The sequence below is a fragment of the Prunus avium genome, chromosome 5, assembly GCF_965620075.1.
Source record: "Prunus avium chromosome 5, drPruAviu1.hap1.1, whole genome shotgun sequence".
Taxonomy (NCBI): Eukaryota; Viridiplantae; Streptophyta; class Magnoliopsida; order Rosales; family Rosaceae; genus Prunus; species Prunus avium.
In genome coordinates this window covers 17993490-18010204 of record NC_142288.1, presented here as the reverse complement: position 1 = coordinate 18010204, position 16715 = coordinate 17993490, and the positions used below count along the sequence as shown (strand labels likewise).

General features: G+C 34.5%; 2 protein-coding genes across 2 annotated transcripts; both read left to right on the top strand.

The window, feature by feature from the left end:
- The first annotated feature begins 5814 nt into the window (after positions 1-5814).
- On the top strand, positions 5815-11586 carry LOC110754539 (uncharacterized). The gene is made up of 6 exons (XM_021955604.2): positions 5815-6068; positions 7408-7566; positions 7660-9176; positions 9256-9373; positions 9477-10175; positions 10396-11586. The coding sequence occupies exons 1-6, from the start codon at positions 6027-6029 to the stop codon at positions 11356-11358; spliced, it is 3498 nt and encodes a 1165-aa protein (XP_021811296.1). The 5' UTR covers positions 5815-6026; the 3' UTR covers positions 11359-11586.
- Positions 11587-12508: 922 nt separating this feature from the next.
- On the top strand, positions 12509-16383 carry LOC110754550 (protein ABA DEFICIENT 4, chloroplastic). The gene is made up of 6 exons (XM_021955618.2): positions 12509-12836; positions 13544-13772; positions 15203-15303; positions 15711-15839; positions 15936-16024; positions 16109-16383. Exons 1-6 carry the CDS (start codon positions 12792-12794, stop codon positions 16260-16262), a joined length of 747 nt encoding a protein of 248 aa, XP_021811310.1. The 5' UTR covers positions 12509-12791; the 3' UTR covers positions 16263-16383.
- The last annotated feature ends 332 nt before the right edge of the window (positions 16384-16715 follow it).

Genomic DNA, 16715 nt, shown 5'->3' with positions numbered 1-16715 from the left:
AGAAAAAAAAAAATTCGTAGTATTGCCGCACGGCTATACTATTCTAAAAGGTCTATCTATACTATTTAATATATAAATTAAAAAAAGAAAAGAGGACCCTCCAAGTTTCATTAGCTTGTACTTTATAGATATTAATTTGCTAGTTTCAACATATCCAAAGTAGATATTAATAAGTCACTATACAATATTTTAGGATAATTTTTATATTATTCGTATTTAATAATATGTGAGAATTATTTGTATAATACGTGAACTTTGTGAGAATTACTAAAAATTTTGTAAAAAAATATGCGTATTGAGCATTAGAAATACGCATGTACATGTACAATACGACTATTGTACGTTTGCTTTTAAAAAAATAATAGACGTGTGTAGAATACGAATGTATTATTGAAAAATACGTACATACATATGTATATATGTATAAGACTATATTTTAAAGAAACTAATTTCATATTTTTTCTTTAAAAAATTTAAAAAATAACGTAAACACTTCTCCAGACGAAATTTCGTCGGCATAGGTCTATGCCGGCAAATACTTGTCGGATTAGGTTTCTCCCGACAAAATAACCTACGCCGACGAAATTTCGTCGGGAGAGGTCTTTTACAAAAAATTAAATATAAAATTAGGATGTTTAGGTTAATTAATTTTTTAAAATTTTATTTTTAGAAATTAAATAATAGATTTGACGGATTTAATTAGTTAAATTAGTAATTATATTTTAATTATTATTTATTTAGTGAATAATTAGTATTAAATATTTTAATTCATTTCATGAATTATATTACTTAATAAATAGGAATTCAATTGTTCTTTTTCTTTTTTTCCTTTAATATTCACTAAGTAAATAATAACTAAAACATAATTACTAATCAAAGTAATTAAAAAAAGAGAAATACATATTATGCTGCTTAAAGGGTTCGTAAAATAGTATAGCCGGGCGGCTGTACGTTTTTAAAAAAATTTATAAAACTGAGTATAGCCGTGCGGCTGTACTATTTTATATGTATAAAAAAAAAAGAGGACCCCAATCATTAGGCGCCACGTGTCAATACAATTCAACTTTTCAAAAACAGATTAAAAACACAGAGTATAGCCGCCCGGCTGTACTATGTTTTAATTTAATAAAAAGTTTATATTAAAAGGGCCCTCCAGCGATTAGACGCCACGTGTCACTATACTATTTTTTGGAAGAAAAAAAAAAATTCGTAGTATTGCCGCACGGCTATACTATTCTAAAAGGTCTATCTATACTATTTAATATATAAATTAAAAAAAGAAAAGAGGACCCTCCAAGTTTCATTAGCTTGTACTTTATAGATATTAATTTGCTAGTTTCAACATATCCAAAGTAGATATTAATAAGTCACTATACAATATTTTAGGATAATTTTTATATTATTCGTATTTAATAATATGTGAGAATTATTTGTATAATACGTGAACTTTGTGAGAATTACTAAAAATTTTGTAAAAAAATATGCGTATTGAGCATTAGAAATACGCATGTACATGTACAATACGACTATTGTACGTTTGCTTTTAAAAAAATAATAGACGTGTGTAGAATACGAATGTATTATTGAAAAATACGTACATACATATGTATATATGTATAAGACTATATTTTAAAGAAACTAATTTCATATTTTTTCTTTAAAAAATTTAAAAAATAACGTAAACACTTCTCCAGACGAAATTTCGTCGGCATAGGTCTATGCCGGCAAATACTTGTCGGATTAGGTTTCTCCCGACAAAATAACCTACGCCGACGAAATTTCGTCGGGAGAGGTCTTTTACAAAAAATTAAATATAAAATTAGGATGTTTAGGTTAATTAATTTTTTAAAATTTTATTTTTAGAAATTAAATAATAGATTTGACGGATTTAATTAGTTAAATTAGTAATTATATTTTAATTATTATTTATTTAGTGAATAATTAGTATTAAATATTTTAATTCATTTCATGAATTATATTACTTAATAAATAGGAATTCAATTGTTCTTTTTCTTTTTTTCCTTTAATATTCACTAAGTAAATAATAACTAAAACATAATTACTAATCAAAGTAATTAAAAAAAGAGAAATACATATTATGCTGCTTAAAGGGTTCGTAAAATAGTATAGCCGGGCGGCTGTACGTTTTTAAAAAAATTTATAAAACTGAGTATAGCCGTGCGGCTGTACTATTTTATATGTATAAAAAAAAAAGAGGACCCCAATCATTAGGCGCCACGTGTCAATACAATTCAACTTTTCAAAAACAGATTAAAAACACAGAGTATAGCCGCCCGGCTGTACTATGTTTTAATTTAATAAAAAGTTTATATTAAAAGGGCCCTCCAGCGATTAGACGCCACGTGTCACTATACTATTTTTTGGAAGAAAAAAAAAAATTCGTAGTATTGCCGCACGGCTATACTATTCTAAAAGGTCTATCTATACTATTTAATATATAAATTAAAAAAAGAAAAGAGGACCCTCCAAGTTTCATTAGCTTGTACTTTATAGATATTAATTTGCTAGTTTCAACATATCCAAAGTAGATATTAATAAGTCACTATACAATATTTTAGGATAATTTTTATATTATTCGTATTTAATAATATGTGAGAATTATTTGTATAATACGTGAACTTTGTGAGAATTACTAAAAATTTTGTAAAAAAATATGCGTATTGAGCATTAGAAATACGCATGTACATGTACAATACGACTATTGTACGTTTGCTTTTAAAAAAATAGTAGACGTGTGTAGAATACGAATGTATTATTGAAAAATACGTACATACATATGTATATATGTATAAGACTATATTTTAAAGAAACTAATTTCATATTTTTTCTTTAAAAAATTTAAAAAATAACGTAAACACTTCTCCAGACGAAATTTCGTCGGCATAGGTCTATGCCGGCAAATACTTGTCGGATTAGGTTTCTCCCGACAAAATAACCTACGCCGACGAAATTTCGTCGGGAGAGGTCTTTTACAAAAAATTAAATATAAAATTAGGATGTTTAGGTTAATTAATTTTTTAAAATTTTATTTTTAGAAATTAAATAATAGATTTGACGGATTTAATTAGTTAAATTAGTAATTATATTTTAATTATTATTTATTTAGTGAATAATTAGTATTAAATATTTTAATTCATTTCATGAATTATATTACTTAATAAATAGGAATTCAATTGTTCTTTTTCTTTTTTTCCTTTAATATTCTCTAAGTAAATAATAACTACCATATCACATAAACGAATAAGATAACTAATATATTGAAAAAAAATTATACGGAACTTCAAATTACTGTTGCGAAGAATTAGAGAGAAAAATAAAATGGCTTACTTGCAGTCGAAAGATAAAAAGAATTCTTGAAATTGATGGAGATTATCTGAAATTGATGAAATTCGTTCAAGTTGGGTTCCTGCATATGTGAATCATGTTTTTTAAGCCGGAATGACAAGTAGCCAACGAGTAGAAAGTTGCCATGCATTCTTCAAGAGATATGTTTCCAAAAATAATTCTTTAACCGACTTTATAACACGGTTAAGTAGGGCACTTGTACGACAACGTCATTAGGAGTTAAGTGCTGATCATATTGATAAGAATGAGAAACCTGTGTTGAAATTGCCATTAGAGATGGAAAAGCAAATGGTTGGGACTTACACACGTAAAATTTTCTATGAATTTCAAGATTAATTATGGTGCAATTTGTTATATATGGTTGAGTTGACAAGTGAGACTGCCAATTATTGTGTGTACAAAGTTAAGAGGAGAAACAATGACCATGGCTCCAGAGTGCGAGAAATTGTTCATGAAAAAGAATTGGATTTTGCTTCGTGTAGTTGCAAAAAAATTGAGAGTCAAGGAATCACATGTAGACACATCTTAGCATTTTTGAATACTATGCGGTTCACTTATTTGCCACATCAATACATCTTGAAGAGATGGACTAAAACAGAAAATTTAGAGAGAGTTTTTTATGATGACGGTTTGGAATTAAATGATTTTTCTGAAAAATCATTTCTTGTGAGACGAACTAGATTGTTTCAACTTGCTTCAGATGTAATTGATAAAGCTATGACAAATGAAGAAGCAAGTGACATCGTAGCAAAAAAAATTACAAAATGCGCTTGAGGAGATCAAACCTATAGTTGATGCTACAAGTGGAGTTCCTGAAAAATGTAGTACTACTCGAGCACACAAGTTTAATGAACCACTTCCTGTTAGAGCCAAAGGTTGTGGAGAAAGGTTAAAGGAAAGAGTAAGAGTAGGCGCTGTCATGGATGCGGAAAAATTGGACAATCACATGATAAAAGAAATTGTCCAATGCTAAAAAATGGGTGAGTGTGTAATTATTATTCAAAATTTTTATATATGAATATTGCATCAATCGTCTTAATTATTGTTTTCCTTTGATGTAGATGCAATGATGCAAATTCAAATTTATCTGATACAGATGAGAGTTCCTTCTCCATAGGTAATGTTGATGTATATATGTGTGTTAATTTATTGACAGGAAAATTGAAGTAACACATTCTGATATTCATTTTTCCTTTAACAGGCTAAAAATTACCTGGAAGTGCAAACATGGGCTTCATACTACAGTCATGAATATGGGACATCTTGCACTTGAGTCTAGACTATGCGAATAAACATGAGGACATGGGAATCTTTTAGGTTTTTTTATATATAATTTTTCTTGCAAAGATGAATTTGAACCAAAGAGATGCTGCAAGGACAAGTAATTTGTAGAACTTTTATATTTCAAGAGTTCTTTTAACTTTTTCTTAATAATAAGGTATTATTTGCTTAAAGTATTTTTTCTTATTGGAGCATGTCAATTATAAAGAAAACATAGGTATCAAACAAACAGTGACAATTGGTTTCAAAGAGAGAAAAATGACAGGAAAAAAAGAGTAGAAAGAAAAATTGAGAAAAAGCGAAAGAAGGAAAAAAAGAAAAAAGAAAAGAGAATGAAACAATTACGAGAGAAGTATGAGAGTGATAATGAAAAAATGAAACAGGAGAGAGAATGAAACAATTGTGTCTATCTTTAGTTTCAAAGTGAGAAAGAACGGAAAAAAAAAAAAACAACGAATGGAAAGGCAAAAATGAGAGGAGGAATGTATAAACCAATTAAATTTGTCAATTAATTGGTGGAGAGAGAAACAAAGAAACACCCATTGCAGAAAGGTTCACAACCTCCAATTAAAATTTTCAATTAATTTATAGGTTATGATTGCATATGACCTGCCATTAAGGACAAAATTTATCAAGAGGGAGAGAGAGACATACGGAGGGAAGAGAGGGAGAGAGAGAGAGAAAAGAAAGAGAAGAAAGAGAAAGAAAATTAAAAAAAGAAAGAGAGGGTGAGAGACAGAGAGAAGAAGAAGAGAGAGAAGGGAAAATGTGAGGTAATCGAGAGAAAGAAGGAGAGAGAAAGGTATGATAAGTTTGATATAATATTAAATTAGTTTAATAATCATTAAAGTGGCTGTCAATTGTGCTTGAAAAAAAAAAACCAAAGAGTTGATCTGCGCGTGGTTTTAAGTTTTGTCTATTAGTACATATCAAAGCTGCAGAACCATTAGATTGATCTGACGTTTCACTTTTAGTGTCCGTATTTTAATTAAAATCCAATTATCCTGATGTGAGCAAAACTGTATATATATATTGTATAGTAAACTTACGTTTTTTTTTTTATATATAAAAAACACTCCAGGTGAAACGACGTCGTCTCATTTAAATCTTTTTAAAACACTGCAATCGAAACGACGTCGTTTCATTACAATTAACCTATAAAAAAAACACAGAGTCGTCTTCCTCGCAGAGTCGCAGCCAATTTGCAGACTCGCAAAATTTCTTCCGGTTCAGAAGTGTCCAGATCTGGCGCGCCTTGCTCCGCCTGGCCACGCCTTGAAACGCCTCCTCACGCCTTCCCCGCGCTAAACGTGCAACTCGCGAAACAGCCGACCGCCTCGGGCGATTTCCTGCCGCCTCGCTCCGACGCGCGCGAAGGCATGCCTTTGAAAACACTGGAAACAGAGAAAGACCCATATCATGTTTGTTTCCTTTTGTTTATATTTTTTTATTTGAATATGTGATGAAATTTCTCTGCGTATAACTCATTAGGATATTGCTAGAGCACAATAGTTAAATTTCTGTAAGATTTGGTGTTGGATGCAATAGGTAAGTTATTAATCTAGCCATTACTTTGTTTTTTTACAGATGAACTCTATACACTATTAGAAACATTATAAATTCAAACCCGGACGCAATGTTGTATCCCATTGTATCCTTAAGCCCTGAAATTAAAATAAAAGAATACCTCTGTACATGAAAATTGAAAATAGTTTGATAGCGTGGTTAGTATCCCGAATTACATATGCAAGAGTTTCTTCCCCTCGCATCTTGCGATTACCCTGTTATTAAATTTTATCTAGCAACTGGTGGTACTTGAGTGAGTATATATTACTATTAGTGAAGACACCATCTCCATCACAAATAAAATAGAAAAACATCTGATACGAATTTGTGTGTGGTTTCTGGGCATGAAGTAGTTTCAAACTGGAAATGTATGAAGGAGTATAGGAAAATCTGTTCTAGTTTTCTATATAAGTTTAGTAATGTATTTGCCTATTTTTGTTCTTCAAATGTTTTAGAATGTTTTAATGAGGATGTGGTTTACTATCAATACTACTATCATTATGATTTTTCTTCTGGGTCATTGAAGGATTCGAGTGTTTATCTCTGTCCTCACATCCTAATTTAGGACACAAGACAGATTGTAGTTCAGTACACTCAGCTATCCTCAATGCTTGGGCACAAAACTTAGATTGTGTAATACGTAGATAGCAGGTTGCAAAATGTGTGCATATCCATTTTAGTAAGAGGAGCACTCTTTTTTTAAGTGACATATTTGATGCTCTTTTTATGTTTAGGGTTTTCCAGTAATCCATTGTGTTCTTATCATCTTTTATTTAGACCTTTTAATGATTGAATGATCTTGGATATGATTGTTCGTCACTAAATTGGTATTTTGTGGTCTACAAGCTTATAAGAACAAACAGTAATTCATTGTTGATACATTCATAAGTTGATGTAGAGGAAGGGATAGTCATACAAGGAGCTAAGAGATGTTAAATCTAATGATTATATTTTCTGTTTTGGAGGATAATTATTGTTAACCAATATGAATAAGGATGGATAGGATGGGTTGGAACAAAAAATTAACCATATATGCCAAATAGCCGATTTTTTGTTGCTCATCTGTTGGTGATCAGTATGTGCTTATGTTTAATGGTTGACTGTATTGCAACCCTTTATTTTGAGTTGGCATGAGTTTTGGCTTACAAATTTTGGTCCTACTCTTATTATAAATAGTTTCAACATAATAAACAGGGAGAAATTATAAATTTGCTTGCTAATGCTCTGATGAAGAAACTCACAAGCTCAGACCCCTCCAAGACCCTGACACCGGATCACATGAATGGCGTCAAACAATGCCTTTCTGTATTCTACCCTGTGTTTCGCTCACCTGATCATCCCACCTATGCTGTGGTACCACACTCTTTTGCCTTACTAATGCTTCTTCAGTAAGACTTTTTCTGATTGTTTCCTATTTTTTACTTTTGGAATGTTATATTTGGGCAGATGATACAGAGGGCAATTGCTGAGTTGAACGAGGAAGGGGGTTCGACTCAAGAAGCAATATCAGAATTTATTAGAGAGCGGTTTGACTGTTTGCCATTGGCTCATGAAAGTTTCTTGAGTCATCACTTGAAGAAACTTAGTGAGAGCGGAGAAATTCTGAGTGCTTCAAATAATTATTATATGCTTCCGGCTGAAGAAAATGGTTATGTTTCTCGAAGGGAGCGAGTGCAGAAAAAAGAGAGTAGTGGGCTGGGTAGGGGAAGAAGAACAAGAAATGGAATTGAGCATAAAAAACTGGCAGAAAAACAAGTTGAAGTAACTGAACATAGAGAACAGAGGCAGCAAAGTCAGGAGCCCGAGGTGATAGTTGATCAAAATGGATGCTCAGAGCAACAAAAGGAACAACAAGATGAAGTGAATGGAGAAGTTGCAATGGTTGTGGCAAAACAGAAATATAAAGCGACTAAAGAACAATTTGAAGTAACTGAACATAGAGAATGGAGGCAGCAAAGTCAAGAACCAGAGGTGATAGTTGATCAAAATAGATGCTCTGAGCAACAAAATGAACAACATGATGAAGAGAGAGGAGAAGTTGCAATGGTTGTGGTAAAACAGAAATATAAAGCGACTGAAGAACAGGTTGAAGTAACCGAACAACAGAGAGAACAGGGGAAACAAAGTCAAGAACTGGGTCTACAAGAACAGCACAGTAAGGTGATTGATGATCACAGTGGACCTCCTGAGGAACAGCAAGACAAAGTGAAAGGGCAAAAAACTGAAAAACAAATGCAAGAAGTTGCTGTGATTGTTGAAAAGCAGCACAATTCAGAAGAGAAATATAAAGCAACTGAAGAACAAGTTGAACTGATTGAACAGAGACAACATGGGCAGAATTGTCTTGAACCGAATCAAGAGCAAGATGAACTGATTGGACACCAAAGTCAAACTGAAATGCAAGAAGTTGTAATGATTGTTGAAAAGCAGAATAATGCAAAAGAGAAATATAAAGTGACTGAAGAACAGGTAGAAATTACTGAACGGAGATTACATGGGCAACAAAGTCAAGAACTGAGTCTAGAAGAACAGCATAATATGGTGATTGACATTCAAAATGGATCTCCAGAGAAACAAAACGAACATGCTGATGGATCTCCAGAGAAACAAAATGAACATGCAGATGAAGCAAATTGGCAACAAATTCAAAAACAAATGCAAGAAAATGCAGTGAATTTTCGAAAGCAGAGTAATGCAGAACAGAAATATAAAGTGACTGAAGAAAACATTCAAGCACAAAGGGATGAACTTATTGAAGAACGGTGTCAATCTGAAGAACAACAATGTGAAGTGACCAGAGAACAATTACAAATTGAAAGAATTGAAAGAGAGATTCAGTTACTAGAGGAACAAGTTGAAATAATTGAAAAGATGACTAAACCAGGAGAGCAAATTGAAATGATTTCTGAACGAAATAAGCCACAAGAGCAAAGTGAATTAATATCCAAGATCGTTGGTTCTCGGTCAGCCATTTTCTTTCTGTATTCAGTATTAGTTGTGTTATTGGCTATTTTGCGCATGCCAGTCTCATTTCATAAACAGCAATATGCAGGAGTTATTATCAAAGAAGCAAGATAAAGATGCAGCTACTGCGATCAATTCAAGCCCTTCTCTTACAAGTCAAAAACTGCCCCACCATGGTTCATCATTTTTGTCTGAGGTAAATGTTGAAATGTGTATGTAATACAAAATGCAACCACTACCTATTGATTCAACTTATTTAAGCCTGGCATGTTTGTTATTGTATTTATTTTGATCAACAGGAAAATTATGTAGAATTGTTGATGAGGACACGTAAGCTTGAGGAGAAGTTGTTGGAAAATCTGTCTAGCATAAGGGAGGGATCAAACCATAGCAGTCAGAAACCTAGGACAGACTTAGAGGAGTTATTTTCAAGGCATGGAGAGCTAGCCACCCATGATAGTCAGCCGCAGATGCCCAAGTGCCAAAACAAATCAATTAACACTTTTCCTGATGTTGAATTGCCACAACAAGAGGAGATTGGAAACTTAGAAAGATCATTGGAACCGTTAACAATGGAAGCAGAGAATATCAGAGAAATATCCCGGCATGTTGGAAAGAAGACTTGTCTAAACTTTGAAGCAAAGCATGAGAAAGAAAAGCATAGTGCTGCCTGCGATCCCAACCTTTGTTGTCAGCAGAAGCCATCCGTCTCTCTGCAAGTTGCAAGTTGTGAGGATGTCCCCAAGCACTCACCAGACCAGGAACTGGAACGGAAACTGAAGAACCAGCAACCAGAACTTCAAAAGCCACAAAGACCTCAAGATGTCAAATTACTGTCAGTTGAGGGAGGCTATAAGGCTCATGAATCTGAGCCAAACATTATGGACAGTTCTGTTGATTTGCTCCAGGCATCACAGCATCAGAAGAGGCAGCTGCGTCCTCGGCATAAAAAGACATCTGAATCTGGTTGTGGGGTGCCAAAGGCACGTAAATGCGAGGTAGCAGCCATGAATTTTCTCTAGAATTGGTAGCTATCCCTCAATGAAGGGGACTGACTGCTGTAGTTTCAGATTCAAGTGATTTTTTTTTTACATATATATAACATCTATTGGTAGCCATCTCCTGTATATATATTTTTTATACAGATATATATATATATATGTATATGCGTGTTGACCAATAGATGTTAATGTGACTCCAATTTCTTGTATTACATAGGAACTTGAGAACAAGAAGCAGCCCAGAGAAGAAATACAGGACATGGGTATGAAGCTTGATCATTTTGCAGTTAAGCTGTCATTTCAAGCACAGAAAAATACACAGGAGCCAGCACAGCAGAGGCAATTGTGTCCGCGGCGCCAAAGGCAGTCCAAATCTGAAGAGTTGATCACTACATCGATGATGGAATCACCACCCACAAGGCATCAGGATCCCCTGATATCAAACCTTCAAGAAGCTGAAAAGCCTCAGGAGCTAAAGACATCAGCAGCGAAAACAGGCCCCACACAGCAGCAGAGGCAACTTCGACCTCGAGACAAAAAGCTGCCTGGATCTAGGGCAGTTCTGTCACCTTCACAATCTCTGGATGAGCAGTATCCATTGCTTTCAAACAGTGGAAGATCTCAAATGCAACAGCCGAGAGTGGATGATTCATCTCAGCTGAAGAACCGACATCGACATGATGAATTGTCCCAAACAATAAAAGAGCTGCAGCGTCATATGAAATTACATTCACACAGCCAAGGTGTTTCACAATCTGATCCTAGTGTGTCCATGACAAAATCATCACCCTCACAGAACCAATGTGAGGAACCCCAAGAAAAGATGCAACATGATGAATTGCAGCACCTGAAACATCAAAAGCATAAGAAGCCTCCTAGACCAAAGGAAAATGTAGACCCAACTATGGAGGTTTTGCCCCCATCAGCTGACCAGCAGCCACAGAAGCGAGGAAGAGGGAGGCCTCCTAAAGCAAAACTGGCTACAGCTTCAACCAGCAATGCATCACTGCCTGCTAAATGCCAGAAGCAGAAGGAACAACCAGAAAAACGAAAACAAGGGAGGCCCCGTAAGTTGACAGCAAAAATTACTTTAGCAAGGACCAGATTGACCTTAAAGAACCAACCACAGCAACAAAAGCGAGGTAGGGGAAGGCCTCGAAAAGTGACTGAGGAAACCTAAGAAGGCAACCATGAATGTTCTGTTCTCTAATATCACTAGCATTGTAGTTCACCAGTTTGTAATATGGTTTACCTTGGTAGGATTTTTCCTCGGAGAAAACAAAGAATCATCTTATGTTTTTAACTTATTTAGTAACCATGGAACTGTCAATGCCAGGTTGATTCCAAACATATACCAAAATTTGTTCATGTTCTTTCTGCAAGGAAGGTATAATTTTTGCCCCCTTTCTACTCACAGAAGACGGATTCTAAGGTTTTTCCCAGGTTAGAGAACTTTTCCCGCTGTCCTCCTTTCAACAGGGATTGAATTATTATTGCATAAAGAGCAATGGCCATGGCAAAACTATTATATAAATGGAAAACACTCGAAATTTATGCATTGAAGGTTGAAATAATAGAGCTGCAAATTTAAGCGTTGAGATCCATTGTCAAATAGTGAATTTACCAATCTTGGTTAATCAAAAGATGTTTTAGTAACATATTTTTTGAAAAAATTCGAGTGCGTTCAGGTTCAGTGTTGAGTTTTTCTTACCAAATGCTTTTAAAATGTGGTGAAAGAAAAATTCAATACTGAATTTTATTTTTAACAAATCCACTTTCATTTTCACCATTGAAAGGGGTTGCCAAGATACCCTTAGTCGATTAATTCCACATTGTTCTTGGTGTTGATGTGCTTTGCATTTCAACAGAGTTTCAGTCTAAAGAAGTTGCCAGGTTTAGCCATCTATCCCCCCTTAGCATGGGCATGGCTGTTTTCATTGTTCCTTTTCACTTTGTGTTTGTGAGGTATTTTTAAATATTTTTAAAGAAATAAGCATACAAAATTAATGAAATGGGGAAGTTGATAAGTTTTTTTTCTTCTGTATACAAGCGATATTCATAAATGTGATACGAATGCAGAACCTCAGATTGAGGGGTCACTTCTCTTAATCATTTGAACTACAAATTACAAGACCTCAGATAAAAAGGTCACTGCTCCTTAAACACTTGAATTACAAACTCCTTTGAGGGGAAAATTGAGAGAGAAAAAAACAAAGTTGAGCTCGAGTGTAGTGATGAATTGTTGGGTGTGTTTAGCAACACTGTAGGAAACAAACCAAAGTAGAAGTTGTTTATAACGATTTGAAATAAATATGTTTTGATATGACACAATCTCACTACAGACAGACAGAGTGAAGTGCTCTCCTACCCTCCTTTCCTTTTTTAGCTTCTCTCTTTCTCTCTCTCTCTCTCCGAGCTTCGTGTCTGCACTGTGTTTCTCTCAGTGGAAACCAACCCGACTTTATTCTATTATTGAACCTCACTTCTTTCTTCTTATTTTTTATCCCTTTCTATTTTCTTTTTCTTCTTTTCCTGATTTGAGTGCAGGATTTAATAAGCGAATGAAGCAGCCATTATTGCTGTCTTCCTGGGTTTTCTGGTCTCGCAACAAACATGGCCTTCTCTTCTTGCCTTTGCCAATCTCCACTCTCACCCAAGGTATGGTTTTTCCTTCAAGCTTCATTTTCTCTTACCTCCAATTAATTGGGTTTTTACTTCTTTTTTTCTTTCAGTGATCTTTTTCTTTAAAAATTGTAGTTTGATGGTAGGTTTGGATGAATTTCTGATCCACTTGAAATGGGTATCTGGCATAGTTTGAAATTCGTTATGTGTAGTCCATCCAATCCAAGATACAATATCAGAGTTAGCATTTTGATCTATTTGTGCTAAAATTTCTTTCCATGTCAAAGGGGTGGTATGTTTTCCCAGCGTGGTTCCAATAATTTACAGATTGGGTCAACCGGCATTGTTACTCTCTTTGTTGGCTCTTTAATTTTTCAACCTGGAAACTTATTTAGAAATAAAAACAACTAATTTGAGTTGAAAAAGTTAGTGATAATTGGTTCATTGAATATCACTTTTGATAGTTTAGAGCTCAGAGGGGTCATGAAACTAATATGCTGTATGAACCTTCTGCTGCAATTTGATGGGTTGCTCATGTAATTTTTTATTGTGCTTTTGCTGTCATTCTTCTATCTGTATTATTGAAGCATTATTGATCAATTAATTTTACTGTTTAACTGTGTAATGAGTTTGAAGTACTGGATAACTTGTGACTATTTTCATAAATAATCTCATGTTTAGCCACTGAGCATAATTTTGTCAGTGGTGGGCTTCTCTTACTATTTAAGTTCCGTTTCTGATAGATTGACTGCGGCAAGAAGATTGTCAGGCCTTGGAGTAGTGATGGAAGGAAACAAAGGTTCACTTTTTCACTCGGAAGTAATAGCACAGAACTTGTTGGTCAACAGCTTGTGACAGTGGGAGCTCACTTACACAAGCACTGGAGTTTTGTGGGAGGTTCAAGAGTTACTGTGAGACCAGAACTTGAGAGATCCATTCCACTTCGAAAAAGCTCAGGAGTATATGCATCATGTGATCCCTTCTCCCACTTTAATTCCTTTTAGTAATTTATTATTATCATTTGTAATGTTGCATGGCTGAGTTAATTATACATTGGTAGTAACAGGCCTTCGCAGAGGTATGCGAGGGCAAAAGTCTGTATGAAGACCAAAGCACATAAGTATCCTATGCATAAAAGACCAAATCGACTGACAATTGCAGCAATGTTACAAAACAGTTTGCCTATTAAACAATGTTCTTGTAACATCTAGTTGTGTAGTTCTTAGCATGAAATAAAGACTCAAACGAATCTAGTATCTCTGTATTGCCACCAATATTGTTAATTTTGACTATGAACTATAGTATAATGTGATAGCCCTGTTGAAGGCTTTATGGATTTTGCACACATGAATGAAAGTTTTGACATAGTTTTCAGAACCAATTTCTACCCGACTCTTGAGGTGTTATCCTTTCAGAGGTGCAAACATAAGTAAAGGTTGTTTTAGCTTAACACATTACCTTCATTGTTCTAAAGCCATTGTAATAAAAAAGACAAATAAAATCTTACAAATGCATATCCTAACAATAGCATCCATTATAGTAATCCAGTATTTCATCCTGTGTAATGGTTGGCTGAGTTCTTCTAAATGTTTGAAGTTCCTTCTCTAATTTCTGCTTTATTGTTCTGGAAGCAGTCGTTTTCAGTCCTTTGTTTTTCCTTCATGTAACTGCCACCAACTATTAGGGACGTGGGGGCGTAAAAAAGGGGATCCTATGGTGTCTACATGTCACTTTTTAGTCCTTAACTGAACTTTTACAATGTTTAAATGCTTTACTGCCCATTGTTGCAAGCTTTATAGTCCTGAGGTCTCACGTTTTGGATACAGTTACTGCATTTTAGGCTGAAGGAGTTCATGAAATTAGAGATCACCAGGTTTGGGTTGAGAATTGAGCTGTTGCATGATTATTTGATTACTGTAGTTAATTACTGTGAATGCCATGCTTGCCAAACTGATAGTATCAAAGTCACACAAACATTAGCACCCCAAGCTAGATAACTGTTTTTGTAAATGTCCTTATGACTTGTTCTTCTTGTTCCACCTTGCAAATGATGCTGCAATATCAAGTTCTGCAAGGCCCTTCCAATACCTTTTTTCTAGTGTTGTGGTGTTGATATTTTGGTACATCCGGCATCAACATTTTCCCCCTACCTTTGAATCCCGTGAAATAGATCCCTAGTAGCCTCGTCATATGATGCATATAAGGTTGATCGCTTTTGAAGTTAAAAATCTTCTTATTTTGTCTAACCTGAAATAATTTTTAGCCATTAAATGTTTCTGTGATCCATACATTTGATGTTAAGTTCCTCATGTTAGTGTGAGTGAGAGTAGAGATGGGAGGGCCAGAGGGAGACTTAGTTTCAAATCTTACTGATAAAATACAGTTCATGTTCTTTTTTTCAGGGTTGGCAACTTCTCAAATTGCTAGCACTGCTTTTACTTTGGGAACAACTGCTGTTCTCCCATTTTACACCCTCATGGTTCTGGCACCTAAAGCTGAACTAGTATGTTTCTGTATTTATTTCAGTCCTCTGATTCTCGTTCAATGTAGCAATTTTAGTTCATCCTGTGTAGATTAATTGTTTTAGATTGGTGTATACGATTGAAAGCTGTTATATGAGTGCATTTGGCTATATGCATATGCTTTATTTTTTCCAAATTGCTACACTCCCTTCCCTAAATTCCTTGTTTTCTGGTTCTTGGTTTCCGTATTAGTTAATTCAGGTTGTCAATGTATGGATGGCATAATTCGTCTCAAATGGAGTCTTTATGACTTTTACAATATATCTCACAAAATTACATTTTCCTCATTCTCCTTGTAACTCTTATTTGAAAATCCATTTGTTTATTCTTGATGATTTTCTGAACTCAGACTGATGCACCCAATTATTTCAACTCATGTAAAATGCAGACGAAAATTTCTATGGAAAGTAGTATACCGTATATTGTCCTTGGCATTCTCTATGCTTATCTACTATACCTCTCTTGGACTCCTGAAACACTTCAGTTGATTTTCGCAAGTAAATACTGGCTTCCTGAGGTGTGTATTAGCATGTATACTTTCGGTAATCTTTTCTGATGGGTTTTGAAAATTTCTTATAAAAAATTTTATTTTCTGCTTATGTACCATGTGCAGCTGCCTGGTATGGTAAGGATGTTTTCCAACGAGATGACATTAGCTTCTGCTTGGATTCACTTGTTGGCTGTTGATCTCTTTGCTGCAAGGTAGCTCCCTCTCCCTCTCTCCCTCTCTTGCTCTCGTGCGTCCGTGACTTTCTCAGTTCTAACACTCATTGTTCATTCATCCAGGCAGGTTTTTCGCGATGGACAGGAAAACGAAATTGAGACCCGGCATTCAGTTTCTCTTTGCCTCTTTTTCTGCCCCATTGGAATTGTTACTCATGTCGTTACCAAAGCACTGACAAAAAGTGCTGGGAGTTCCAGCACAGGTAATATGCATTGACAATTAAAATTCTTCCTGAACAAGAACAATCAGGATTAATTGGGAAGTTGAATAAGAAAACTTTGAATTTGAATGAAGGTTCTTATGTTGTCAGCAATTTACAGACATTTTCTCTTTGCAAGCACTGATCTCAAAGTTTCTTCATCAGATACAGTCACAAGTCATTTATCTTTGTTATGCGGGTGGATATATTATTAATTATGAAATATGTCATGAAATGAAATATGTTATTTTATTGAATTTATTAATTAAAAGAATACAAGATCAAATTCAGGTAAAAACAATATGAAACATCAAGTACTTGTTGAAATATATGGATGTATGCAAACGGAAAAAGCATAGATTAATGAAAAGACCGTCATTATCAACAGCGAAAGATGGATACTAACAATATTACTACCTAATTAGCCTAAGAACATGGCTGTGGTGGCTTTGCTGGGGACCGCTCCTGTG

What these genes read in the sequence shown, in the direction of transcription:
- LOC110754539 (XM_021955604.2), top strand. Translation starts at nt 6,027, where the DNA reads ATGCCTTTGAAAACACTGGAAACAGAGAAAGACCCATATCAT. An exon ending in TCCAAGATCGTTGGTTCTCG is followed by an intron (nt 9,177 to 9,255) that starts GTCAGCCATTTT and finishes TTTCATAAACAG; the next exon opens with CAATATGCAGGAGTTATTAT. An exon ending in CAAAGGCACGTAAATGCGAG is followed by an intron (nt 10,176 to 10,395) that starts GTAGCAGCCATG and finishes TGTATTACATAG; the next exon opens with GAACTTGAGAACAAGAAGCA.
- LOC110754550 (XM_021955618.2), top strand. Translation starts at nt 12,792, where the DNA reads ATGGCCTTCTCTTCTTGCCTTTGCCAATCTCCACTCTCACCCAAG. An exon ending in CTCAGGAGTATATGCATCAT is followed by an intron (nt 13,773 to 15,202) that starts GTGATCCCTTCT and finishes TCTTTTTTTCAG; the next exon opens with GGTTGGCAACTTCTCAAATT. An exon ending in GTAAATACTGGCTTCCTGAG is followed by an intron (nt 15,840 to 15,935) that starts GTGTGTATTAGC and finishes TACCATGTGCAG; the next exon opens with CTGCCTGGTATGGTAAGGAT.